General features: G+C 41.0%; 1 protein-coding gene across 9 annotated transcripts in view; it reads right to left on the bottom strand.

Moving 5' to 3' along the window:
- The window catches only part of ABLIM1 (actin binding LIM protein 1), a 191017-nt gene that overhangs the window by 67152 nt on the left and 97061 nt on the right, over nucleotides 1–26804 (bottom strand). For all 9 annotated transcript variants that reach the window (XM_026799557.2, XM_074545274.1, XM_074545275.1 and 6 more), the window contains exons 3-6: nucleotides 20686–20869; nucleotides 19130–19239; nucleotides 5480–5606; nucleotides 4236–4329 (exon numbers count right to left, since the gene is read on the bottom strand). In XM_026799557.2, the coding sequence (XP_026655358.2) occupies nucleotides 4236–4329; nucleotides 5480–5606; nucleotides 19130–19239; nucleotides 20686–20869 (515 nt within the window). The remainder of the gene's footprint in view (nucleotides 1–4235; nucleotides 4330–5479; nucleotides 5607–19129; nucleotides 19240–20685; nucleotides 20870–26804) is intronic.

Genomic DNA, 26804 nt, shown 5'->3' on the forward strand with positions numbered 1-26804 from the left:
AGCCCTAAAGCTATGAAAACCATTGCTCAGTGGGAAGTCTGTGTAGAACTCCTCACTCTCACTATGCTGTTACTGCCTGCTAAAAATGTTTTTTACCAGAGTTAATGAGAAAAGAATAATTTTTCATAACTAAAGGTTCCTTCCTGCTAGAGAAATCCAAGGAAGAGCACTGATCTCTGTTGCCTTGACAACATTTCCTGAAACACTGAAGCATTAAAGTATTCATTATGCTCAAGAAAGTTGCCATATCTATTTCATATTGGACATTTACCACATTTGTTGTGTTGGCATGCACTCCTCTATCATCTGTGAGTATTTTTCACAGAAAGCAATGTGCCAAATAATACATCACAAATATCTGAGCTGGATTAAATGCACATGGTATTTTTCCTGCATATTTCCATGGCTACTGAAACTTCCATTGTTACACCTATGATCTAGAAAAAGAGCATTCTACCATGATTTGTGGATATTAGCAAAATAAGTCCTGTCTTTCTCCTAATGCATTTCCTAACTGAGCAAAGGGATCACCTCTACAGAGTGGCCGGAGGGATTTTGTCCTTGAATCTCAGTTTGTACCCAAACTTTGGCTTTTCTGATGGGTTTCGTTGGGGGTGCTCCAGGGCACAGCAGAGCTGCTTCTGAGATGAAGACTCTTAGGTCCACATGAGGAGTGGATTCTCTCTTGCTGCTGTTCACTGTAGGGGACTGAAAAATCTGACTTTCTCAGAGGTGCTAAAGCCATACTGAGGGACAAAACAAGCAGGAGTTGCAAGTCTGAAATGTTGCAAAGAATCTCAACTTCTCTTTAAATAAAAATAAAATAATAAGTGAAATAGATTTTTACAGGTAAAATAGGCAGCACCAGCCTCTGTGAACCCAAAGCTAACTTTTATGCTTTCCTCTCCCTTCAGTATTTCTACAGACTGCCCTGGATGTAATAAGAATAAGCAGAAAATAAAGCAGCACCAAAAGGGCTTGCTGCTAATCACTTCTGATCCATTAGAGGGAAGTGTTTGCACGCAATGTACATAAAATTCCCTTCAACCACTTCTAGTAATTTCTTTAGATGAAGATGATGAGATAGCAGACTCTGCTTCTCACATAATGAGTTATTTTATTGACAAATAAAATGAAATGCACTGATCACTATGTTTACTACAGGACATTTGATACAATCATTTTTATTAACAAATGCAAAATACAAAGCATTTTGGGGTTTTTTCTGACTGCATGTTAGTAGGCATAATTTGGTCTGGGACACATAAACTCTACCTAGACAATTCCTGTAGGGGTGCTACTTCACACCAAAATTATGGTTTCCTTCTCAAGGGGGAAACAGCAGAACAAGAGACAACCCACATGATATAAATCATCAAAAATACCCACATTTCCCAAAGAAACATTGCCAAAGAAAACAAAGAGGGAAGACAGTAATCCTCCTGTGAGGATCTCAAGCTTCATCTAAATTAAAACTTCAGGTGAACTGAAAGGTTGTGGGTGATTTCCAGCACAGGATAAGGAGATTGTTAATTGTCCTGCCTCAAACAGCTCTGCAGCCCTCTGTGAGCTGTGCCTTCCTGTGCTGTGAATGATCTCCTGTGGCTGCTTCCGATCTCATCTCCCTCATTAGCAGAGGATTTGTGTCATGCCCTGACCCCATCCTTTACATGACCTCTGCTGCCCAAGGGGACACACACACGTGCTGACACATGGTTTTCTCATGCTAGCTTTTGACTTATTAGTTCCCTGAGTCATATTTCGAGGCAGTATTTAGTGCTGCCCCTTTGGAACTGTGCATGTCTGACAGGGAGGGGCCACCAAACAAGCCCACAGTTGTGATAAATTGCTCTGATTGTTGACCAGCAGCTGCTCACCTCTATCTTCCAAACTTTTCCAGCAGCACTTAAAAGACACAGAGTGTCTGAATGTCTGTCCTGCAGCTGCATTCCCAGATGATGCCTGGAGAACTTTAAGCATGGATTATCCAAGCTGCTAATACACACTGCAATTCAGTTAAGCCAGTGTCTGAATGGCCTCCCTGCCTACACAATTTTTTTGGTGAAAATTTTTTATGATTTGGCCAGCCTATACCTTACAGACAGCTGCCAGAGCAACACAACTTCTACAGGCCATCGAGGAGTTTGGTCTCTGTTATGTGCTAAGAACCACTGCTGCCCTCTGCTGCAGTATTTTGGGTTGTTTCTCTGATAACCAGTGAGAGCCACAAATATTCAAGTAAAATTTCTAGACTGAACCAGAACTTAGCATGCTTAATGCTTCCATTACTGACAATATCATTCAAAAGCTCTGTTTCTAATACATCAAAAAAGTCTGATGCTGCAGGGGCCAGGTTAAATAGAAAAAACTTTACCTTTTTTATCTGATTTTGACTCTCAGAAGAGGGACACCCTTATAAGAGTTTGGACATGCTTCCTTTCTGCAGCAGATGCTGTCTCATTTTCTTATAATAAATAGCCATAGGAGAATAAGAACTATGAAGTGAGAAACTCACCTTGGGGCCAAAATAAGCACCAAGGGATACAGAATGTTATCTTAAATTATGAATGTTATGAAAGTCAGATTAGTTTCAATTATGAATGAATGTTAGCTTAAGTTAGGATGGACAGCCAAGTTCCAGGTCAATTGAACTAATCTTTCCTTAGTCTCAGTTTATCCAGTTCTGATGGGATGCAGCTCATGACCCCTCAAACAGTTAGGTTTCTTCCTCACTGATGGTAGGAAGAGTAACATGAGTGCAACCTTGCTATAGTCGCAGCTACTTCACAAAATGCTCCAGATAGAAATATTTATTTCTTCCCAGCCCTCCACAGACGCCAATAACCCTCTCTTTTGTCATTTTCATCTGAATAGGTTGCATTGCTTATAGGTGAGAACAACTGTCATGTACACCTAAAACAATTTTAGAATAAATTTTTTTCCCAATCTCACAAATCCAATTACTTCTCTCCTGCAGAGCCTCCTGCACAGCATTGCAACTGCAGTGTCTCCAATACACAATGCTAAATTGTAAAAACTCATCAGTAGACAGGAATAGATAAGCAGATGGTGGCAGGGCAGAAGAAGAAAGCCAGAGACACAGCCTTCCTACTCAGGGGAAAACCCAGGCTACTCTCAGCAATTATCTGTGCAGGTCTCCAAAGGAATCAGACACACATTTCAAAGGAGGCAGGCTCAGAGTGCGGCTAATGAAAGAACTGTGCCTCCTTCCAAATGCTCAGGGTGTCCACAGGAGCTCTGGGTTCCTCATGGTTCATATTCTGGATGCTGAGCCAGAGAAACCTCCACAACTAAACCACAATACCATCTTACAGTCCTGCATGTGTAACAGATGGGACACAAAGAAGGGAACCTGTAACACACTCTCACTTGCAACTTCCAGCTGCTTTTATTTTTTGTGACACTTTCAGGTTTATTCTCAGTTATTTGCTCAAAAACACACACTCCAGCTGCTGGCCTGAGCTCAAGGCTTAAGTTCTTTCTTTCCACTGAGCAGAGTTTCCTACGGGGACAAGAGTTAAGTTTTGCTTCTCATATCTCAATGACAAGGAAGGTCCTCTGTGTTTTGGCCCTTAAACAATTCAGTCATGGCACAGAGGAATCCAAGCGTAGTTCAAGGATTCCAGCTCACCAGAGCCATGAGAGATGGAGGTTGGTGCTGACATCTCTAAAAAGATTTGACTGGTCTCAATGAGAACAATGAGGACTCCAAATAAGAGTCAGCATTGAGGACTCCAAATAAGATTCAGCAAAGGAGATTACTCAGATGGTTTCTGCCTTCTCATTTCTGAACACATATTTTACCTCTCCAGCACATTTCTCCCTCTCACCTTCTCAGCATCATTCAAATAATGTGTAAATCTCATGTAAGTTCTGACAAACTTATGGTTGCCAAAAGTGATTCCAGTAATTAAATTACTTCTGTAAATATATTAAATCTGACAGAATAAGCAGTGCAATGTGCTTAGCAGATCACCATGAAGAGAGAAAAACAGAAACCACATACCCATAGAAACTAGTGCAATTAATTCTATATCACACACTTTTCCTGATGATTGCAAAACTAAAACCCTGAAAATAATTCTGAAAATCAGCAACTTTGTTCAAGAATCAGCAGGAAGCCTTTCTATGAGAATTTCTGTATTCTCTGCAGTTAGGTGAGGACATAATGGGTGGCTCAATTCTTCCTAAATTCTAGCTCACAAAACACCTACCTCTAGGACTTTCCCAGTAATGAACTGGTGACATGCTTCACACTTGACTCCAAAAAGAACTTGGTAGTCCTTTTCACAGTAAGGAGCACCATCTCTGTAAAAGAAAATTCACAAATTACAAACCACTTCTTATTAAACAGGTTACAGCATGACTTTCTATCTTCATTTGTCTTCAGCTTGGAACTCCTACACACAGACCCAGGGAAATGGGGAGAGTTCAAGACAAACACTTTGTAGTACAAGAAACAAAAATAACATTCTCACTAATGCCTCTTAGAATTGTTCCTTAAATTTCCATCCAGAGAAGGCATGCAGGACAAACTACTGAAGCAATCCTCATTCTTCAGAGCAGACTCTCTACACCTACAGGTGGTGCAGCTCCAGGGAATCAGTGTAGCTGTCTCTGGGGTAGAGAGGAAATCACAGTCTAGCACAAGCAGACAGTTTTTTTTGTTCACTTCAGAAAAAAAAAAAAGCCTTTGGTAGGCTGCAAGGTTATAAGCAGTGACTTTTAAGTGTAAGGTAATTTTGTGTGAACAAGGAACATACAGTAAAAGTGGAAACACTAGTCAGCCTAGGAGCTTTTCTTAGGCACCAGATTGTTTTTGAGAAATTACAGATGCTACTTATAAATAAAATATACACCCAAATGACAGGTTTGTGAAATGTACATTGTTTCTTTATTTTTTCTCTTTGCTATAAGCTTGAAGGGGGAGAAAGAATGTTTATCTTCATTTCTACTCTTTTTATCATTTCCCTCTTCCTTGGCACCTTCTTCCACTCAAACCCCTCTTCATTAGTTTCTTATATGGAGATGAGAAATACAATGTCAGGTCAATCACACCATCACATTTACTCTATTATCTAGCAAAGGTAAGAAATAGAAAAATTAGTATTTTTTTTTTCCTCAAAAATCACATGTTAGAAAGCAAAATGACACAATGCTTTATCTGGCTACTACAGAAAACACATGCAACAATCCACCTAATTTTCTATGGGAATGTGGAATGATACCTCTTTCAGACTGGTATTAAACATAAACTGGCATTATTAAACATGAGCTTTCAGTTGCACTTTCCAGGTCACTTTCCCAGCTCAGCTCTCACTGGGAACAAAGACTTTGGTGTGTACAAAAAGGTGGTCAAAGCAGGACTTCCAGATGTGAATTTTGCTGCAAGCCCTTCTCTGCCAGCAGTCAGAACTGTGCCAGGAGTTCAGCAGAGCAGCAGACAGAGGTTACTCACTTGCTGATATATTCCCCAGTCAGCACCTTCCCACAGGCCTTGCACTTGAAGCAGCCCAGGTGCCACTGCTTGTCCAGGGCTAGCAGTGCTTGTCCATTTTTGATGTCTCTTCCACAGCCAGCACAATCTGCAAACAAGCAAACAGATGCATTTGTTGTCAGCTGCTTGGTTCATTAACCTTAATTAACTGCCCGCCTGTCACAGCATTTGGCAGCCAAAGGGATGAACTGCACAGAGTGCAAAGGCACAGCCTCCTTTCCTTAAACCCTTCCCATCTTCCTTTCCTTAAACCCTCCCCGGGTCCTGCACAAAGACTCAATCTTTCTCCTTACAGACATTCTCAGTAGAAGAGGGAAAGTAATTCTGTTTCTCGTGCTGTTTATGACTCAAAGACCACCTGGAAAGCTCTGTACAAATTCCAGATTCTGTCAGGAACAAGCTACCAAAAAGTCTTCGCTGTTCCTGCTGCTGTTCCTGCAGTGTGCCTGGTTTTGCTTTAGCAAGACCGAGAGCTTGCACGGAGCTGAGAGCCGGGCCAGGACTGTTCCTGTCCCCGTTGGGTGGCAGCAGAGCCCCGCGTGTGGCACAGGGAGCAGGGACAGTGGCGCACCTTGCTGAGGGCCCGCCCTGGCACACACCTTGCTCCAGGACACACACCTGGCTCCAGGGACAGCCCAGGGCACACACCTGGCTCCAGGACCAGCCCAGGGCAGGCCTGGCAGCCCAGAGAGGGGTGCAGTGAGGGTGTTGCTGTCCCCCCACAGCTATGGGAAGCTAAGTTCTCCCGGTTTCTATTCAGCAAAAGGACTCTGGCTCAGGAGTTTTGGTACTTTCCTGGTGGTCACTTTTCACTGCAATCAGTCCTGATGGCAGAAAGGGAAGCAGAAGCCAGGAGCACTCTGTTCCAAGGGGTGCCACAATAGCTTATGTTACATCAGAGATCTCCAGCTCAGCCCCAAGCTTCCATTCCTCTCCCTTCAAACATAAAATACTCAAAAAGATTTCCTGTTAAGGGGCAGGCCAGCACATGGTAAATCTGAAGGGACTGATGTGGCAGGCAGCACTGAACTGCAAGGGTTGTGCTGCTGTGCCAGCCTCGGGGGACAGAAGGACAGGGAGGGGAGGGCCTGGAAGCCCAGCGAAGTGGAAGGGGAATGCCCATCAGCCGAGGCACTCATGGAAGCCACAGAGACAGCCTGGAACAAAAGATTTCCCAGATATTATCATTCCCAGACTTGGTGTGCCTTTGGTGAATGCCTGAAACATCAACAAATCCCAAGAAATGGAGACAAACAGAAGTGAGCAATGTGAGCTGTTAAAGCCCAGGCAGCAGGGATACATCACCCTGGCTCCAACACTCAAGCTGATTGAGCAAGCACAGCCCAAAAACCTTCATCTCCTCATGGGTTTAAGCCCAGGCAACACCATGCCTTGCAAAAGGGCAAGTCCAAGTTTATTATCACAACTGATAATGAGAGCAGTCAGTCCTTCTGACTAAAGGGCATGACTTTGGATTAGGGGCCAAAACAACCCCAAATATGTGCTGCACATTCCTGCTATCCAGGAATCCACTACCCCATGTCCCTCTTCCTACCAGCATTCTTCTTCTTCTTCTCAAATCCCCTAAAAAAGGAGGGGAGGGGGACTAAGCACAGTAGTACCTTGTGACAAAATGCAAGTCACAGACTTCTGACACAACTTGGACTTGAAAAGCAGCCCTGAGATGTCCTAATACCAGGACTTTGCTCTAGAGGACATAAGTTACAAGCTGAAATGATGAAATGACAAGGAGTGACACCCTGTAATGCATCCCTCTGCTCTGCCATGACAGCTGAAGGCTCCACGCCAGGCTGGGATGACAGCAAAGCTGGCACAGGTCACCAAGGCAGGGAGGCTCTGGAATGTCCAGCACAGGCAGAGGAAGGGACAGACACGTGTCAGAGAGGCTTGGGCACGCTGATCTCGCCTTTGGTTTGGGGAGGATACTGCATCACCTCTCGGGGTCCCTCCCAGCCCTCATTTCCTCCAGCTGAATCTGAAACCATGCAGCCTGGCCTGGGCTGTGAGAGCAGATGGGATCCTGCCCCCAGTCCCAGTGGGTGCTGGGCTGCAGTTTGAAAACAGCCCCCATTTCTCAGCCCCCAGCACTCCTGCTTCCTCCTGGTGTGCCAGCCTCCAGAGCCAGCCTGGGGCCTGGCACACTGGGATGCACTCCCTGAGATATTTTCCCTCAAAAAATCTGCTGTATTTTCCATGCTGTTTTCATTTTTGTTTGGAAAACTTTTTTCACGAAATTGAATTTTCTCAGAAATTGAATCAATAAAGAGATTTTTAGAACACATAATTTCCAAGGCAGTGGGAATAGAGAAACTGCCTTACACAAAAGGTCTACCTAGTCCAGCATCTTTATTGATGCCAAAACCAGATACCTGGGGGAAGCAGGCATCCATGGAGTACCTCTGACTGTTTAATTGCTTCTTTGTAAGCCAAATCACAGTAAGTCTGAGCACCAGACTTAGCATTGTGCTCATGTTTAATACAGGGGTTGGCAACATCCTTTTATTATTTTATAGCACCAGTGACATCTACACTCTTTCTGGGTTCCTTGAAGTGTTTTGCAAAAGGAAATTAACATCATTTCCATTCTGCTAATACAACAGACACACTGAATGTCTAGAAGCAAAGTAAACTAACAGCCCAGTGCTGCTGTATTAGGCTGAGATGGCTTTTAAATAAATCTGATTTTAATTCTGACAAAACTGTTGGTATATACATGAAAAGCTTGCAATTATCATTATTTCCTAAAATAGAACGTGAATAAGGCTGGGCTGGGCTAAGAAAAGACCATTTGTTCATCCAAATTCTACAAATAAAAGCCATTATGATCTCAGGCCTGCATGAGGCACATTTAAGCCCTTGGCTGAATGTCACCAGGGTATGCAGGCAGGAGCTCAGTATCACATTAAGCACAATCTGTATCTGTCTAACCTATAACTAGCACATGCTGCAAATAAAAGGGCTGTGAGGTAAGAACACAGGTTCACAACCATATGCCAGAGTAGACTGAAAAACCTGACAATTCCTCCAGAATTTGTGCACAATGGTTCCCACCATGGTGCTCTCTGGTTTCCCACCTGGCTCTAACAGACTGCACCCCTTGAATCTGAGCTTTCTTGCATCATCTTTTTGCCACATCACCTGGATTCTTCCTCACTGCACTCCTTGCACATGACACATTCAGCAGTGCCAAGATAACAAGAAGGAGGCAGACAGTGCAGCGTGCTGGTGAAAATGCAGAGAGCACTTAGATATATGTCATGTTTGACATGTCTGGGTACAAAACAAAATGCCTGGACAAAGGAACTGTGTGTGTGGAGTCAGCCAGCCCAAAAGCATGGCAAAGTGGGGGGACAGGGTACGCCACTATAATATAATATATGATTTAGAACTCCACTCTGCCACCACCTTTAGCAGCCCCACTAAAAGACACAGGTCAGGCTGTGCTGCCACCCATGACACCTTGCTTGTAAAGATATAAAAAAATGTGTTTCCCTTTTTAGCATCTGCACCACCCCAGACATCCAGGAGTGAAGCATCCTGCACAGCAAGCCATTTGTCACTGTCTAAATTAAGCAGTGGATTTTCTGCCTTTGCCTCCCTCCCCTGATCTCAGCCAATAGTGCACAGGTGAGCTCAGAGCTGATGCAGCTCTGGGATTAACCCTCAGCACACAGAGTTGGACTTTACCCACTCCCATGGGGATTGCTTTACAAATTTCATAGCAAATATTCTTTATCCCACATTCTCTGCTCATCCCATATGATTTTTGAAGGAGAAACCATCTCTGTGTGCTTTTGTCCTAATAAAGAGGGATATGCAAAGTCATGTGAATGATGACACCAGCTCTGCTCCATGCAGGGTTAGCTTTGTGCACAAAGCTAATAGCAGACTGATTTAATTAAGTCACCAAAGAGTTCATTTCAATCCTGATGGCCATCACATATCTAACAGATAAAGTCTGAAGCTGCCACAACCCCCACAGGTCACAGGTATTTTGTGCTCTCCTTACACTCTCTGTAACTATTTCCCCTCCTTATCAAACATTGATAAATGAGCTTTACAAAGCACCAGCAGGTTTCTGTTCTGAAACAGGAAAAGCAGGGAAGAACTGGGGGGGATTTTTGTTAGTATTTTAATACTTAAAAGAAACAATAAGTTTTCATTGGACTTACACTGAAATACATTGTCAAACATAGCTGGACCTAAAGAGGCAGTGATTTGCAAGTGATGAAAGAGGCAAATATGATCACTGGAGTCAAGGTCAAGAAATCTCTTCAGTATAAATAGCTCTTAGTCACCTTGAAAAACAACTTATATCCCAGTAATTCTTCTGTGGCAATTTGAAGGTTGTGCAATTACAATTTCTCACAGAGGTGGGAAGACCACAGTTTTTTCTCAGTCATCCTTTAACAACAGAGCAGGCAACACCTTCTAAAGCCTAGCTTTAAAATTGAAAGGTTTGATGATATCATGCAGGCTTTTCCAGATCTTCAAGATATTTCTGTCAAAGCTAAAAATATAAACTCACCATGTTCACAGCAGGACAAATGTTTTCAAAGTTTAAAGCATAACCATTTGGTCACTGAGGCTGTGCTAAGTTCTGGAAGTCTGAGAAGGACAGACAATATTGGGAATTTTATGTGCAGGATTTCAATCTGAGCATGTAACTCAGGAAATCTGCTGCCAAACCCCTTCTCTTTGCCACTGCAAGGATGGGAATGTTTGTCAGAACAAATTCACTATTGCCCTTTTGCTGAAGGCAAAACAAACCCACATAAGTAGCCTTGTACTCTTGAAATCTAACAATAAGAGGCTGGGCTCATACAATGAAGGGAAATAAATTTCCCATGGGAAGTGCAGTATAGCTTTGACAGTTTATTATAAATGGCAAGTTGGGAAAAACTGATATTTTCAAAACAAGTAGTTAGAGAAAATAAAACTATTTTAGTTGATTAAATAGGGAAAGAAATCCCAATGGCATGAACTGGCATTCTTGGCTTGCAGCACAACTCCCTGGAAGCATCTGAGTGCCCAGCACTGACTTGTCTGTTTAAGAGACACGTTGTTGTACATCTTGGATATATCATTAGACCAGTCACTAGTGCTGTCCCCCAGGGGCCAGGATGGGGCCCAGTCCTGTTTAATATCTTTATTCATCATCTAAATTGCACCAGGGTAGGTTTATGTTGGACATTAGGAAGAATTTCCTCAGAGAAAGTGTGATTAGACACTGGAATGGAATGGAGTGCCTGGGGAGGTGCTGGAGCTGCCATCCCTGGAGCTGATTAAGGAAAGCCTGGATGTGTCACTCAGTGTCATGGTCCGGTTGGCACATGGTATTGGGGCAAAAGCTGGACTCAGTGATCTCAGAGACCTTTTCCAACCTCGGTGATTCTGTGATTACTGCAAATTGCTGTTTCATCACCTGATTTGATTTGAAGTGATTCAGAAGTTGAATGCTCTTCCCCACCCCCAGTTGCGTCTGTATTGATTTAAGTGTTTAACAGAGAAAGGCAATTCCTCATTTCCACATCTTTCTACTCCTTATTCCCAAAGGAGATCAAACCAAATGACCTTCTGACACATTACTCCAGCAAACTGTCCCTGAAAAAACTGTATCACCAAGTTAACCAATCCCACTTCCCTCTTCAACCCAATCTTTCACACAAGTATCTCAACTGAGAATAAGAGGGTGGATGAAACAGGAGGAGGAAGAAAGAGCAAATATACACAATGAAAGAGAAGAGTTTTTAATTGTCCTATGAAAGAAAGATAAAGCTTTTGGGTTTCTTCCCATCCCAGCAGCCCCAGAGCCCCACCTGTAAAACTACTCTAAAGGATAAACCAGGACCAGGTACATATAAGCTGAGGTCAGTCCTTTATCCCATCATTTCTTTTACCTCATTTCAGTACTCAGAATTCAAAGTCACAATTCCCACTCACAGTACCCCAAGGGAACTGCACCTTTATCTCAGAGTTTCATTGTTTAACACCCAGTTCATGGACAGCACATTGTGTCTCTTCATTTGCAGATTATTTTGGATAATTTTCAACTGTTACTCTTGGAAAACAAGCAATTCCAACAGAGTGCAAACTCCCCAAAATAGGAGTGAAACTCATGACAACCTTCAGGAAGGTTTTTATGTCTGTATAACATACGGCAAACCAAGGTCTAGCTAATTCACTTTTCACATTCTTTTGAAGTGACCTCTGATTCCTGACTTGCTACCTGGCAGGCTTTCTGACCATGACAATTCCCAGACACTCCAGTCCCTGGGGATCTCCTCTATGGCTGCGTTCTCCCAGCCAGTGATCCCTGCTCATGCAACACCCATTTACTGAGGAATTCCTTGCACCTCCCCCAGAACTTCCTCTGGAATTAGCTCTGGAGTAGCACTCCTCCAGTACAACCCAAGGACATGGATGTGTTTTGATTGCCAAGTTCAAGATGGGGTTACACACAGGCAAAAAAAGAACTGACACATATTTAGCACTGTCTAATTTACTGCAACACAAAAGCATCCAAAAGAAATGGGGAAACTGGACTGCAAACACCTTCCTGAAGAACAGTTATTTTTTTGAAATGAATTTTCTGACAGAAAACTCATAAATCAGAAACTTCCTGCTCTGCCACAACTGTATTTTAAATACAGTTGCTGCTCTATCTCTATTACCCAGGGGTCAAGTTTCTAACAAAGCTTCTATTCCTTCAGAGAAGGACTGAACACAATTTATCAAGCAGCATTAAAATGCCAGTCCTTATAAACTAGGAAATAGCTGTGCAAATGGAGGCTACTTGAGTAATTCACCCATTTTTCTGAGTGAGGACATAAAGTGAAATAAAATTAATCCTAGAAAGTAATTCAAATTAGGAAAATGCTTCAAAAACTGCAAGCATTCTTCAAAAGAATAAATCATCTTGAACCAATCATACAAATTGGCCAGTGTCATTAAAAGAATTGCATATTCTTAGGCACAATCTAATGGCTTTTGCCAGAAAGGAACTCTGCTTGGGTTTGCATAATTTCTTGAACTTTTATCATGCCATGAACATTGATTTGTTTCTTTTATTCTTAAATGGGTGGATGGGGGGATAAAATTTTACACCCACTATATACTGTATTAAGTCATAAATGAAGCTGCCCTGCAAGGTTATTACAATCAATTTCAGACTAAAGAAATGGAGAATTAAATAGTGGCATTTAAAAAAATAAAGGATTTAGTTTAAAATGTAAAGTTTTAAATAAATCGGAGTTAGAAGTGGGATCTGAAAACACAGGGAATAAACTTGCTTCCCTTCTCCTATTTGAAACTGAGGTATATAAAATGTCCCACTTTCAAAAATTTTAAGGTCATGGAGATCCAAAGTAAATAGTTTCATAAGCTACAGACTCTTGAAAAATATAAATTCCAAAACGGTAATATATTTTAATTCATTTACATTCTTCATGTGTCTAGCAAATTTCTGAAAGTAAAAAATATCCACAGATACTTTATGTATTCTAAATAGAATTTCAACTTTCATTCAAATACAGTTTGACAACTCATTAGCAAAAATAGTTGTTAGGGAAAGATATAGATGTTAAATAATATGATGACTTTATGCAGAGCTATATTAGGTTAAGTAGATGTGTACAGATATGAGGTACCCTCATGTTTATCAATTAGTATTTTATAATTAAAAATCTAAATGTAATCCAAGGTTACAATCAGTCAGTCTAATCAAGGTTTCCTGGGTTATTGAACAAACCATGATTAAAATCAATGATTTAAATCAGTGTTTGAAATCAATCAACAGTGGTGTCCATAGTATGCTTTTATTCTATGGTAAACAGAAAAAAAGAGAGATATGGGACAATGTGTGCCTTTTTTGTCAAGTTTCCTAAACCCTCAACTGAATCTCCAGTAGCTGAACACAGGCTTGAATGCCACAGAGATATGGGAGTGCTTCTGCTGATGGAAACAGACAAGCCAAAAATCAAATGAGAAAGTTTTTGTGTTACAGCACACAAAAATATTAAATGCTTAAGGCTCAAAAATTTAAAAAATTGTAATTTAAAAATTCATATTCACAATCAAAACTATTGAGCCTCTCTAAGTTCCCCAGGGCCCTCACTGACGTTGTGGACATTGTGGGTGAATATTCTTGAAGACAAAGTGAGCTCAGTGTCTCACACAAGGCCCATCCCCACCTGTGCCAAGTACCTGTGCAGCTTTGCCACAGTGTGAAACTGGAGAATATTTCCTAAGAATAAGCTCAAAATCATGTGTTCGATGTTGCTCAACACCTTTTAAAATCTCTGCAGATATCTTGCTTAGCAACAGTCAGCCAACTTTCCCCAGCACTTTTAAATTCTCTGTGGAATTGAAGGAGTTTTCAGAGAGCTCCAGGAAAAAATTATAAAGAACAAAATAGTGAAAAATTAGTCAAATGTGGCTGAACAGTTACAAATCCAAGCTGCAGAGCTTCCCCAAGAACTAAGATTAAAACGAATTTTGCATCTATTTTAGCTAATTTCTAATGGAGGAGTTTGTGATGCTGATACATCAGCTCTGACTTTACTTTTGAACACTGGCAGCAATCACTCAGATTTTTATCTAATGAAAGGACAGTTATGTCCTCACTATAGGACTGCATTAAGAATTAAAGAACCTTTTAAGGAGGACTGCAAAGTAAATTTGCTTCTCCATTTTGATGCTCTGTTGTTTCAAATATAAGCTCACTTTACTGCCACTTTTCTGGGCAGTGAGGCAAAAGATGATTCCTATTTTTTCCTTCCCATCTCCTCCTCCTCCAGCAGGTATGGTATGTTGGCTCTGCTTTACTTCAGTATTTCCAGAGCCTTGTTGGAAGTTTCAGTTATTTACTGGGAACTTCACTGCCTGCATCTTTGTCAAAGAGATAAGGGTATTGAATAATTAGCAAAGACACCTTTTCCCCACAAGTCCATTAAGCGTTAAGCTTATTATTTATATCACAATAGAGCAAAGATCCCCAGTTGTGAGGCCAAATCCAACCCTGTAAGACTCTGTACTGATAGGCATGAAAGCATTTGTCCCAAAGAGCCAGAACATAATGTGCAGAGCAGACAAGGACAAAGACACAAAACACGATGTGAAATCTCCACGTGGATGCCGGCTGCTCAGGGAACAGCTGCACCAGGATTATTCATGGAACACTCAGTTTGGAAACTCTGGTCCACATCTTGGCTGCACTGCAATGCTCTGTACTCACAGGAGAGACTCTTACAAAGAAAGGGAAGTTGAATTATTTTCCCTCTGCTCCTTTCCAAACTGTATCACTGTGATGGTGTTTGAGGGTCCCCAGATGAGGAAGAGATGAGAATCGTGACTCCATGATTCAGAATATTTTATGATATATTATATTAAAAGAAAATTATATACTAAAACTACACTAAAGAAAGAGAAAGGAGACATCAGAAAGCTAGAAAGGAATGAATAATAAAATCTTGTGACAGACCAGAGAGTCTGACACAGCCGGACCATGATTGGTCACTAAGTAAAAAGAATCCTCATGGAACCAATCAAAGATGCACTGTTTGTAAGCAACCTCCAAACCACATTACACAGCCATCAGATAGTTATTGTTTACATTTCTTTTCTGAGGCTTCTCAGCTTCTCAGGAGAAAAATCCTAGCAAAGGATTTTCACAGAATATGTCAGTGACATATCACCACTGGGATTTATAGGACATGAGTTTCTATTTCACTGAAAAGAAACAATGGTCAAAGTCTTTGTCACCATTTTGAAAGATGAATTTTTCAAAATGAAAACTCCTGTTAGGTGATTGGAATGCTTCATTTTCTTTTGGATAGGGAGGTTTGTCCCAGGAAACACACTTTTCACTTGAAAGGCAATTTCTTAGCTAGTTCATGTACATCACTAAAATGATCCAATGTTTCAGCAAACAGATAATCAGAAATAATGAAAACTTCCAGACCAGCACTCAGATAATGAACCAACAGAGAAAGGGCTCAACCTCATACAAAATGACACAGCATTCTTATTGCTTTATTGTGGGAATAGTGAATTTCTCAAGGAAAAAAAAAAACCCTCTGCTTGAGGAAGAGGGACTAAACCCAATTCAAAAACATGTGTAGTCTCTTCTGGATTCCAAAGATGATGCCTGGGCCAGAAGAGTGCTGGCTCGAGGTGCTCAGCCTGCTGGCACCACCTGCTGTGCCTGTCCAAGTGAGGGATCTCTGTACAGCTGCTCTGCTCTCAGCTGGACTTCTCACAACACCTCAGGTGCATTCAGGAAAAAATGGAAGCCAGTGTGGTACTTTATAAAAATTAAGGTCTGACTGAACTGGAGACTTTTATTTTCAAAGTCTGCATCAGTTCATTTACCAGCTGCCTTGGGGAGAATTCACTGATAAATGCCCTAAAGGAAGGCATTTTATGCAACTGCACAGCTGCAGTGTTGCCCAAAATTTAGAAATAACAGGTGCCTGCACAACTGGTTTTCTGGAGAGACAACATGGACCTTAAACACAGTGTGTTACCATGCAGCCAGAACACAACAGAGAGTAGAAAGAACTAAAGAGAGTACAAATCAGGCAATCATGATACCGAATATAAAACCTGGGCACTGCTTAAAACATAAATGGCAATTACTGGGATATATTATTGCATTACTCCTTTATTGGGCCCCAAAGACAAGAATTTCATGTCTTTTGACAGAATCTTGAAAGCCCTGAACTATCCAAGCCACCTCACTTCTAGTCAGTGTTATCTACTTGTCCCCTGTTTCTCTGCTGCTCTACATCTGTCCCAGTCACTTTGCTTTAGAGTTCACATGCCATTTATCAAGCTGTCATATGAAATAAAACAATAACAAAACCAAACACCATTCATTTCATTTGTCTGCAAAGTGATTTACAGGTATTTGTTATTAGATTTCCTGCTGAATGAATGAAGATCCCACTTAGTGCACTGTGTATTTCTAGCAGTAGCCAAGGAATAGGATTGATTAAATTATAAATTATGATTACTCTACTGCATTTCAATTTTAAAAATTTAGAATAAAAATAGAGTCACTGAATTGGTTCTTCAAGAAAATAGCTACAATTTCACGTAACACATATGCAGTGAAAGAAATATATTACTAATATAAATGAGGTTCATAAGTGGACCCAACTAATACTGAAAAAAAAATTAATTATTTAGTATTTTTCCCATCTGATTTTGACTGCTGTGCACTACAATAGAATGTAACAATTGTCAGGTTCATGTTATTCAAGATGTTAACCCCTGTATTCAGACACATTTGATTTTCCTTGAAATCATCCAAGCAAAGCTGTCAGTAAGTTTTCATTTGTGTGAAGTAATAGACACTGGAAAATGGCATGTCAGCATTAATGCAGACATTCTAGGATAGAAGGCTTCCTTTCACATTACACCAAGCAATCAAACCTGATATATTTGCAGTCTACTGAATTCCCTCAAACTTTCCTTGTTTTAAGGAAAATCTCCTCTAGTGATCTACTTGAAAGTAATCATGGGGAGCTGAAAGCAGTATAGGATATGAAATAGATGCATAGTGTGAATTGGAGACTCTCCTAAAAGAATTTGTATTTTAAAAAATCCTTTCAAAAATGGCAAAGCTTTTGAAAAAAAATATGTGTGTATTAGCCAGCAGGAGAAACCTGGAAATAATCTGAAATACTTTACACTAATTAAAATTAACTCTTTGGTGCCAGCAAGATACTTTTCTGTATGTAAGTCAACTTTTGCACAAAGTTAAAGGAACAACTGACAAATCTTTGAAGACAGAGGATGCTTCATTGATTTTTTTTTAATTTATTAGTTCTGAACTTGTAACATAAGCTGTTCTCATTTTTATTTGTCTGTTTGGAGAGTTTTGCACTAAAACAACCTGAAATTCTATGCTACACATTTCTGCAAGTTCATAAAAGAACAAGATGCACCACGGCAGATGCCTACAGATTCTAAAGCAGTGCACTCAAAGCTGTTGAGAGCAGGAGCTCTCTGGCTGTGTGTACTGGCAAACCAGTGTGTCAGCAGGACACAAATATGATCAAAAACCCCAATAATCTCATCACAAGTCCCACAAAATGTTGGTTTATAATCCTCGCTACCTATGGAAGTGTGGAAGCCAAGAAGTAATTCCCGTAGAGAGCATGCCTGTAGGGAAGTGACCGTCCAGCTCTCTGGCTTGCCAAGTATCAGATAAGGTTAACCTGACATTTTCTAGGGCCATTCTGGCACCTGGAGTCAGGCATGAGGCAAGTGCCACTCTGCTGGACAGGTGTGCCACCTTTGGAGAGCCAGGTTCAGATTCTTCTATGCTCTGGCATGCTTGGAAAAAAAGTCAGTACTGTCCAAGGTCCCTATGCCTTGCAGCTACTTGCCAATTTTGCCCCCTAAATATCGATTTCCACATCATTCCTCTGTCTCAGAAGGATTCTCTCGGTGCCTGAAGTCCCTCATAAATTTGTATGTTGCTTTTTAAGTCTTCTAAGCCGTTTTACAGGTTCCTTAAATTCTTCCTTAGCTGATTAGGCCTGTGCATTTTCAGTTGCAAATCTACAATTACAGTGAAAAAGCATTACTTCCCAGACAGAGAGGCACAATAACAAAAAAAGTCTCTCATTTTCCCTTTGTCTAAGGGTTTGATTACATGTTCTCAGGCAAATCAGATATCCTGAGATTCACTTGACTCATCCAGTGAGCACAAACATTATCCATCTTTGTCTTTCCATAGCACTTTATAATCCCAGGATCTCAAAACCAAGTACCAGGAGAACATACACAGTTTCTCCCTGAAGGAAAACCACCCAGTGTCACAAGGAAAGCTGCAGCCATTTTGATTTACAAAACCACACTGGGTGAGTGCTGAGTACAATCCAGCAGTCAGAGAAAGAAACCCCCAAAGATTAACAAAAATTAACTACCAGAGGCAGAGATTAATATCAGTAATTTACAAATTACCTTTTAAAAGTGTTAAAACCCAACAGCAAGCCAACTTAACTTGCCTCCCAAACTTTCTTTATTCTCTATCTTTCCCTTTAATTTGCTTCCTGTGTCTTTTATAATGGTTTCCTGAGGTTCTGATCACAGTATCATTATGGCATCAGTCTATTGGAAGCATAATCCTGGAGATACTACTTTTAAAGGATAATTTAATTGAATTCTTAAATAGGAGAAGAAAATTAATTTCCTCTGACTTCATCCTCTTTTGAATACTTAAACTTGCACAATCATACATTAAAGAAACAGACTCCATTGACTTTGAAATCTCAGGATTTATCACTTAAATACTTTTCTGGTGCCTGTCAAAGCAAAATTTAAAAAAAATCATTTTAAAAATCCAATCACTGGGGAAAAGTAATTTTTTTACATTGAAATGTCTACATGTCTCTTCCCATCTGTAGTAACAGGCACTCAATGAAGAGGAAAAAAACCAACAGAGAAATTCTCAACATAGTTCACTTTTCTAAATGCAAATAAAAATAAAAACATCAAAAGACTGCATTATGTTAGTTTCAATTAAATGTTGATGAGCCTGGAAAAGTGAGAGGCTTCAGGAATGAGATGGCAACTTACTGCTGGAGGCACACAGCTCTCTGGGGCTGGAGGACATCGGCTGAGCACACATCTGACACAGACAGTCCCTTCCATTAAAGGTAACCCGATCTCCTGGTGGAAATGGACGCCTGGAAAGTTCAAGAGAAAAATGTATTTTTGCAAAGGTTATGCCAAAGATTTTTCTCTGTTCCCCATGCCTTGATTTTTCTGCCTTCCTCCAGCGCAATCAATATTTTACAGAAACTCAGGCCAAATAGTTTCTGCAATGTGGCCTTGGCAAAGCCAGGCACTGGAAGAAATCCAATCCATGGAGGCAAGCAGAGCAGAGGTTAGACTTGCCTTGTATTTTCATTTTAAAAAGATTATCAAACATATTTTATCTGAATAGCGGAGACAGTGAAATCTGCTAAGACACAACACCTACATTTATGATGGTCTCAGCTTGATGTTGTGGTGATACAAATGATACAGAAGAGAACTCGAAGAATCAGAACTGTTCTTGAGGTTGGTGAAGGAATGTGGAGCTAGTCTCTCATAAATGTTAAGAATGTGTGTTAGGCAGAAGTTGACATTGCTGTTAACTCTTATTTGGTGCCTAAATCAGAGGATGGACAACATTTAATAGCTCCAAATCTTTAATACGGAGTGTTAACTGCTGAGTGCAGACCCCCACCTCACTCCAAAACTACTTAGCAAATCTACTGCTGATTTCAACAAAACAAAATGTTACAGGCGTGGTTTCCTTTCCACTGCCATCTCTAAGTGGGCCAAAAATAAATCAGCAGCAAAACTGAATTTCATTAATCTATTTCAAAGACTCATCTTTTGTTCATTCAACATAAAGAGATTGATGCAAAGCAATGTACAGAAAATTGATGTCATGTTTCACACTGTCCCTGGGAAATAAAACTGCAATGTACACACTGTATGATTATCAAAATGCAGGAAATTCACACCCTATTTAAAACAGAAAACAATAAAAATTCTTTCAATAGAAAAGGGCTTGAAAAATGTACCAGGCTAAAGGACAAAGTACTTCAACTACTTATCAGAGATAGGAGTTTAAAATGTCACCTTTCTCTGATGCACAGAGCCTTAGCTAACTCCTTCTTACTTGCTGCAGAACTGAAGACTGGTTCTCTTACTGGGGACAGGAAAGAGTATTTGGGAAGAGGGGGAATCCCAGTAGTCCCAAAGCCACTTGCTCTTATGTTGGACTGTCCTCAGAGCTCAAACGTAGCATCCAGAATTTTGCTGCACTTCATTTCTCCCACCTGGGCTGATCACCTGAACTCACATCATTATCTCAGTGTGTAAGCCTGACAATTAATTCTTTCAAATATGAGACTAACTGCCTGAGAACAGGGAACTACATGTCATACAAAAGCCATGTCCCCAAATAAATGAGTGGCATTTTCAAGACTTTTAAAGTCAGATCCACAGCAGATCTTCTATAATGAAATAAATGCATTCTCAAGAGAAATCTGTCTTGAGACTCGTGTCTGATGGCAAGACCTTTCCTTGTGTTTTCCTTGAACTGGGCTCCTGCCATGTTGTTTGAAGGGATCACTTACTTGCAGACAGTGCAGGCAAAGCAGCTTGGATGGTAGGTTTTCCCCAGAGCTGTCACCACCTCGCCCTCCACGAACTCCCCGCAGCCGTTGCAGCGGGTGCCGTACATGCGCTGGTAGTCCAAGGTGCACAGATATTCTCCATTCTTTATAAAAAAGCCTCCTTGTGCCAGGTCACAGCCACACACTGGAATCAAAAAACAAGCCACACAGATTAGGAAAATATCACTGCTAAGGATGTCAGCTGCTCAATTGTATCAGTATAAGGGTGAAGAGCCAGTCAAGGATTTCTGTGACTTGGCAGTTTTTCCTCTGTAAAATGCCTATTCACTCAAACCAGAACACAGCATAACCAGGTGCCTGTTTTCCTTTGAGAAAATATTCAGAGTCCTGCATTGGCATTTCTGGTCAATCCAAAGACAGAAATCAATTCTACCTCTAACAGCCAAACCCTATGAAGAGAAAGTGCCATGGGAGATTGAATTTCAAACTGTGCCTTTAGCTTGGGTTGAACAAAGAACTCAAAACTACCTATTTAGTGTTCCCCTGTATCACCAAAAATTTATACCCAGCTCCTCCCAGGCACTCTGGTTTCTGGCACTCCTCCTGCTCCTCTGTATATTGCTGTATCTGTGTAATTCAGTAAGAGAAACCACTCTTCACAGCACTCTAGCATGTTAACTTAACTCTCCAAGGAATGCCATCTCATCCCCCTTCATCAGATTCAAGTATCTTCAGATCAAATATCAGAAATATTCAATATCAGGGATTCTGAGTAATAAGGAAAAATAAATCAGCAGTACACTAGGTCCTTGCAGTTACACAGTCCTCAGAAAATTAAAATATGAAATAGAGAAAGATTATCAGGGGGACTGGGTTTAATTCCTCTTTCTGCCACAAGTCCCAAGCACTATATTTTGTACCCAGCATTCATTCTCAATGCTGTTATAATGGGCTACCATCTTACTAGCTACCTGCCTTGAAAATTAAAATTGCAAGGCATTTGGGGCAGGAATTGCAAGTTTTCTTTGTCTCTTTCCCAGCCCTGGATGTCTAATGACTGCTACTTTAACAATAATTAATAGAAAAACAATAAACAGAACCAAAATGCAGCTTAGAAGGAAAGCAGTATCAGGACCAGCCTTTTTCCGGTTTCACATTTCTGCATAGACAGTGATAATATTCCATGTGCAAACAAATTACATTTCATGGTGGCATTAAATCCACAAGCAGCCAAAACTCAATTATCAGTGACTGAGGAGAATACAAAGAACTACTGTTAAGGCTCTGTTAAAATGCTGCAGAAGGTTCCAAAATGTTTTTTTTTTAGGTAAACATCCAGAAAAAAAAATTCCAGTCCTTCTTTGGGCAGATCCTTACCATTAAATCATGTAGAAATGGAGAATTCTACTTTAATGTTTAAAAGATGCTTTAGAAGCTGCTAAACTTCATGCAGTGCTATGGAGTACTCACATGTCTGTATGATAATTTAAACTCTAGTTTGTAATTTACCTTTAACATCCAAGTATATCTATTTTTCAGCCTCAAGCTGAAGATGCTCAGTGTGCAGCTGGGTCTGCCTCAGGAGCTGCATGTATGAACTCTCATGCCCTTTGGTATGAGTTTTACCAAAAGAGTCATTTTCTGAAGAACTCCTTTGGTCACTGCAGCCCCCTTGACCTGCCTAGGCAAGGCTCTAATGAACTGAGATGATCAAATGAAACTTTGAATACCAGCTCTGTGCCAGCTTCTTCTGAAAACCCAGCTTCAGCATCATAAAGAGGTGGCAGATCACTGTTTGCAAAAACTACTACAAACTTGGAAGGAAAGTGTTCATGCATTCACAGCTATTAGGCTCTACCCACAGGGATTCAAGCCTATCATGAAAATGGGGGCTAAATATTTCACAAGTCTTTTACAGACAGCAATTGCTATTGTCAAAAAGAAGCTCCTTCTACTGCCCTTTTCCTCATGAAGTCTTTTTTCTACCAATTTCTAACACATTCTGAAAATAATTCAGAATGTCTGAGTTAAATTCTCCCGCCCGGACCAGCCATGAATTTGGAACCAAGCAGAGGTGCTCATGATGGGAGCCCCCAGCAGATCCATCATCTCTGGCATACACACACACCAATCTGCAAGAATGACAAACAAGCCCTGGCTACTCCACATTACAAGGGATTTTTGCAGTCAATTTAGCACATGTGTCCCTATCACTAATCACAGCTTTAAGCTACATGGGAAAACAAGGGTCACCCAGGCTGTTAACAGCCATAGTTGGAAAAATGTGATTCCAGCTGGCTGCTTTCACTTTGAGTCAGAGATCAAATCAGAAAGGACAAACGTGGCTGTATCACACTCCATGTACAGTGTGGTTTGTAACAGGGAAGGGATTTGAACAGCTCTTTTTGCTTCTTTTTGCAACTGTGCAGAAGTCCTGGCTCTGACAATGTATGCCCTCAAGCTGACACATACTGCCTTAGCACACATATTTATGGTCACTATAGAAAAAACACAAAAAAGAAGGGAGGAATTGCAATTGTCTTTTATTAAAAAGAAAGCCCATATGCCCACCACTGTTCATGCCTCGAGCACCAGAGGCAGTGAAGAGAAATCAGCTGTGAACTCTACATATGCATAGCTCATTCTGATGGTGTGATCTGTGCAACTGCTGGGGTACACATAGCGTGTCATCAAAGAAAAATTTATACCTAAATGATGACAGTTAACTGTAAACATGAAACTGGTTTTTTTCCTGTACTGATGGGGAAAATGAAAGAATTACTTTGCGGAGCCAATAATGATGCACACATCATATTTGAGAAGGTAAAAAGCAAGAGGCATTCTGTAAACATTCACCACACAGAAATAGTTCTACAGAAGAAAAACATTTCCCCAAGATCCTTCCTACTCAGTATGATGGGAGAAATTCTGTTTTTCATGACCAAAACCGTCTTTCTGAAACAGGAGACACTGGGGAGCATTTCCGTTCCCTCAGGTATCACAAGCATAAAGACAAAAAAAAAGCCAATGTTTTTCTTTAAATGAAAGAAGAAACCATTACCTTCTAAAAGCTCTTGGAGGAACTCAGCTTTTCTGTCTGTATATCAAAGAATTTCATATTTTGAACAAACCATCCTGCCTCTCTTGTGAATGGAATAAGCTGGAGCACAGTTCTACCTCCCACTGTAAGGAAAGCACCCACCCACCAGCTTTTTCTGTCTTCAGCTACTCTCTGGAGCTCCTGTTTTGCATCCTTGGAGCACAAAAAGCTTGGAGATACTGCCAGGGCTGCTGTCAGCTCCCAGAGCTCCAGGATCTGCCATGGAAATCTGGGCTGGGCAGGAGCAATCCAGATGCCTGTGGATCCAGGGACCTGGACCACTCTTAAGGTGAGTCACTTCAAGTTTTAAAGGCGATGACAAAAATGAAGAGATCAGAGTTTTTCAAAGAAAACAAAAGCAGGATTTGATCCTACTGAGCATTATTTAGGATCTCCATAGCCTTACTGTCAGGGAGAGTTGAACTCCATGTTAATGTTAAGTAAAAATTGTTCCAGCACTGAAGGAAAAAAAACCACACAGGAGAGTCTGTGAATCTGGGCTCTCAGTCTGCAGAAGTGAATGATATTCATTAAGAAAATTCTAATGATCTACTTTGTTACTGTGCATTAAATAAGGTGCAAATTCAATTTCCTGTTGGGGTTTTATTTCCTTCTTGTATTTTTCAGCTTCATGGAATAATGGTGCTGTTTTCAAGCAGGGAAATAGTCATACAACAGTTATTCTTAGGACATAATGGATTTCTTGTTTGAAGGTAGAAAGGAATTTGGAAATGTTTCAGTTTATCACCTACATCCAAAAAAATACACAGGGAAAATCTGTTTCTTTTTTCTTTTCCACATAAGAGTTTAACAAATCCCATATTGATGAAAGCAAGGTTCAAATTCTTATTAGAGTTTAAAGTTTCTGCATTTCAAATTAACCAAGTCTCCTTCTGCCTTTTACTCCTCTTAACAACACTTTTCTTGATGGCATTATTCATTTAAAGAATGATTATACATCCAAGCATCATCAGAAAAGCACACAGGAACAGTAAATCTCAGAAGCTGTGCTGCAGCCCTGCCCTGGCAGGGAGATTGCAAGGCACCAGTAAGAAATGCATGCAGCAGTTTGCAAAAGCTGTAGCACAGATCCCAGTGACCATTTGTCACACTCCTGTCACTGGAGATTTTTTTTCTGTCATCCACTGATGAGAGATGCATTTTGATTGAAGTTATTTTATGTCCAGTGGTTCTGGAATCTCTTCTCATTTCAGCAGATTGACACAAGAAACTTGTTGGGAAGCCAAAGCACATGAACATGGAACAAATACAGGTGACCTTAAAATCTGCTTTTATGATGCTTGGCATTGGGTAGAGGAAAGGTTTAGCAGCTGAAACACCTCCTGAGCAAAAGACAAGATTTTATTTCTCCCTTCTTCTCCTAAACTGGTCTGAGATGCCCCTTGGGAAGCATCCTCCAGCCTCCAGTCAGGCCTTTCTCCTCTTCCCACAGAAATCCCTGATGCTCCACTTCAAGCACCCTGCCTGCACCACCCTGAGTGCTGCTGTCACCGTGTCACAGGAAGCTCTCAGTGGGGCACCTGACTGAAACCCCTGGGCATTTAATGCAAGCATTCACTCAGCTGAAACCAAAGGTGAATTCTGAGTCTCAGATGAGCTCAGTTTTAACTTGGTCAGCTGCCCAACCAATGCCATGACCCTGCCTTCAGTCTCCAGCACTGCAGACACAAATAATGCTGCACTGGGAGTTGTTCCTGTCGCATTTTCAGTCTTTCTAGCAATCCAGCAGCCAGCAACTCATACCTGAGCTCAACAGCAAGCAAGCAGCAGCTGTATGTGGTGCAGCAATGTGACAGCTTCCCCACTGCCCCACTGAAAAATCAGTGGTTTGTGCACCAGGATGGAAACAATGGCAGGAATCATTCAACCATTTAAAATACCTTTCACATTAAGCACGAGGTGGAGATCAAAGTCATTTACCGGTCTGTGGGAAATGAACCTTGGAGAAAAGGCAATCACTGGGAAAATGTCAAAGCTTAGCCTCGGATGGCTTGACTGTAACTATCTAGAGGAAACATCTCTCTAATAAGATTTTAAATAAGCAAACCAGCAGTTTGAGGATAGAACAAAGCCAAACCTCATCCAAGCAAAGCAAATGAAGGATGCACTGACCACAAAGCCAAGAAACTTTCTGTATTTTTGTAAGGATGCTCTCCCCTGCTTATCAGGCACCTGTTAATCATCCTGCTGCTCCTCTACTTCCAGAGGGATCCTGGAGCTTTTTAAAATCTGACACGGCATCTGTCAGCATTCATCAGTATCAGCCAAGTAGTGCAATTAATTTCATTTCCTGTCAAATGTTTGGTCTCTGAAGAGACCTCAAGCCCAAAACTAAGACTGGTACCAATCACTTGTCATTAATAGTATTCTAATCCCAACAGAAAAGTAAGGATCCACTTCAGAATGGGAAGAAGCTGAACCTGAAGTGAAATGCCAGAAGAACACTGCAAGAACAGTCTTCAAGACACAACAGCTAAGATATGTAAATGCAGAAATTGCAATTAGGCTCACAGCTGCAACTGAGGTTTGATTTCACATCAAGCTACCTGAATGCATGAATTCACATCTGAACTCCATTCCCTGGCATGGGAGAAACTTTAACCTCTGTTAGCTTCCCAGAAACAACAGATTCCCATTTCTACCTGGATCTTAGTTTGGTGATTCAGAGCTTCAAGTGGCCTCAAATAATTTCATGATGCTCAGGAAGGGGCACGTTCTACCCACATGTGTGTTATCACATCCACACATCAGTTTCTGTTCCAGAAGAATTTGTGAAAATGCAGAGATCTTTTCAAACACTGCACTGGACATCTACTGCAAGAATGGCCTCATATTTAAACTTTCCCTGACACTGAACTATTTATAGCCTGTTTGCAGCCTCCTCCTGCTGCCACTGAAGGAATCTGATGACAGATCAAAGGTCAAAGAACTAATGATTTAAAACACATTCCAACCTGTTGATATAGTGTCTGCTTACATGACCCTGACTTCTTCCCAG

Source organism: Zonotrichia albicollis, chromosome 7 (assembly GCF_047830755.1).
Source record: "Zonotrichia albicollis isolate bZonAlb1 chromosome 7, bZonAlb1.hap1, whole genome shotgun sequence".
NCBI lineage: Eukaryota > Metazoa > Chordata > Aves > Passeriformes > Passerellidae > Zonotrichia > Zonotrichia albicollis.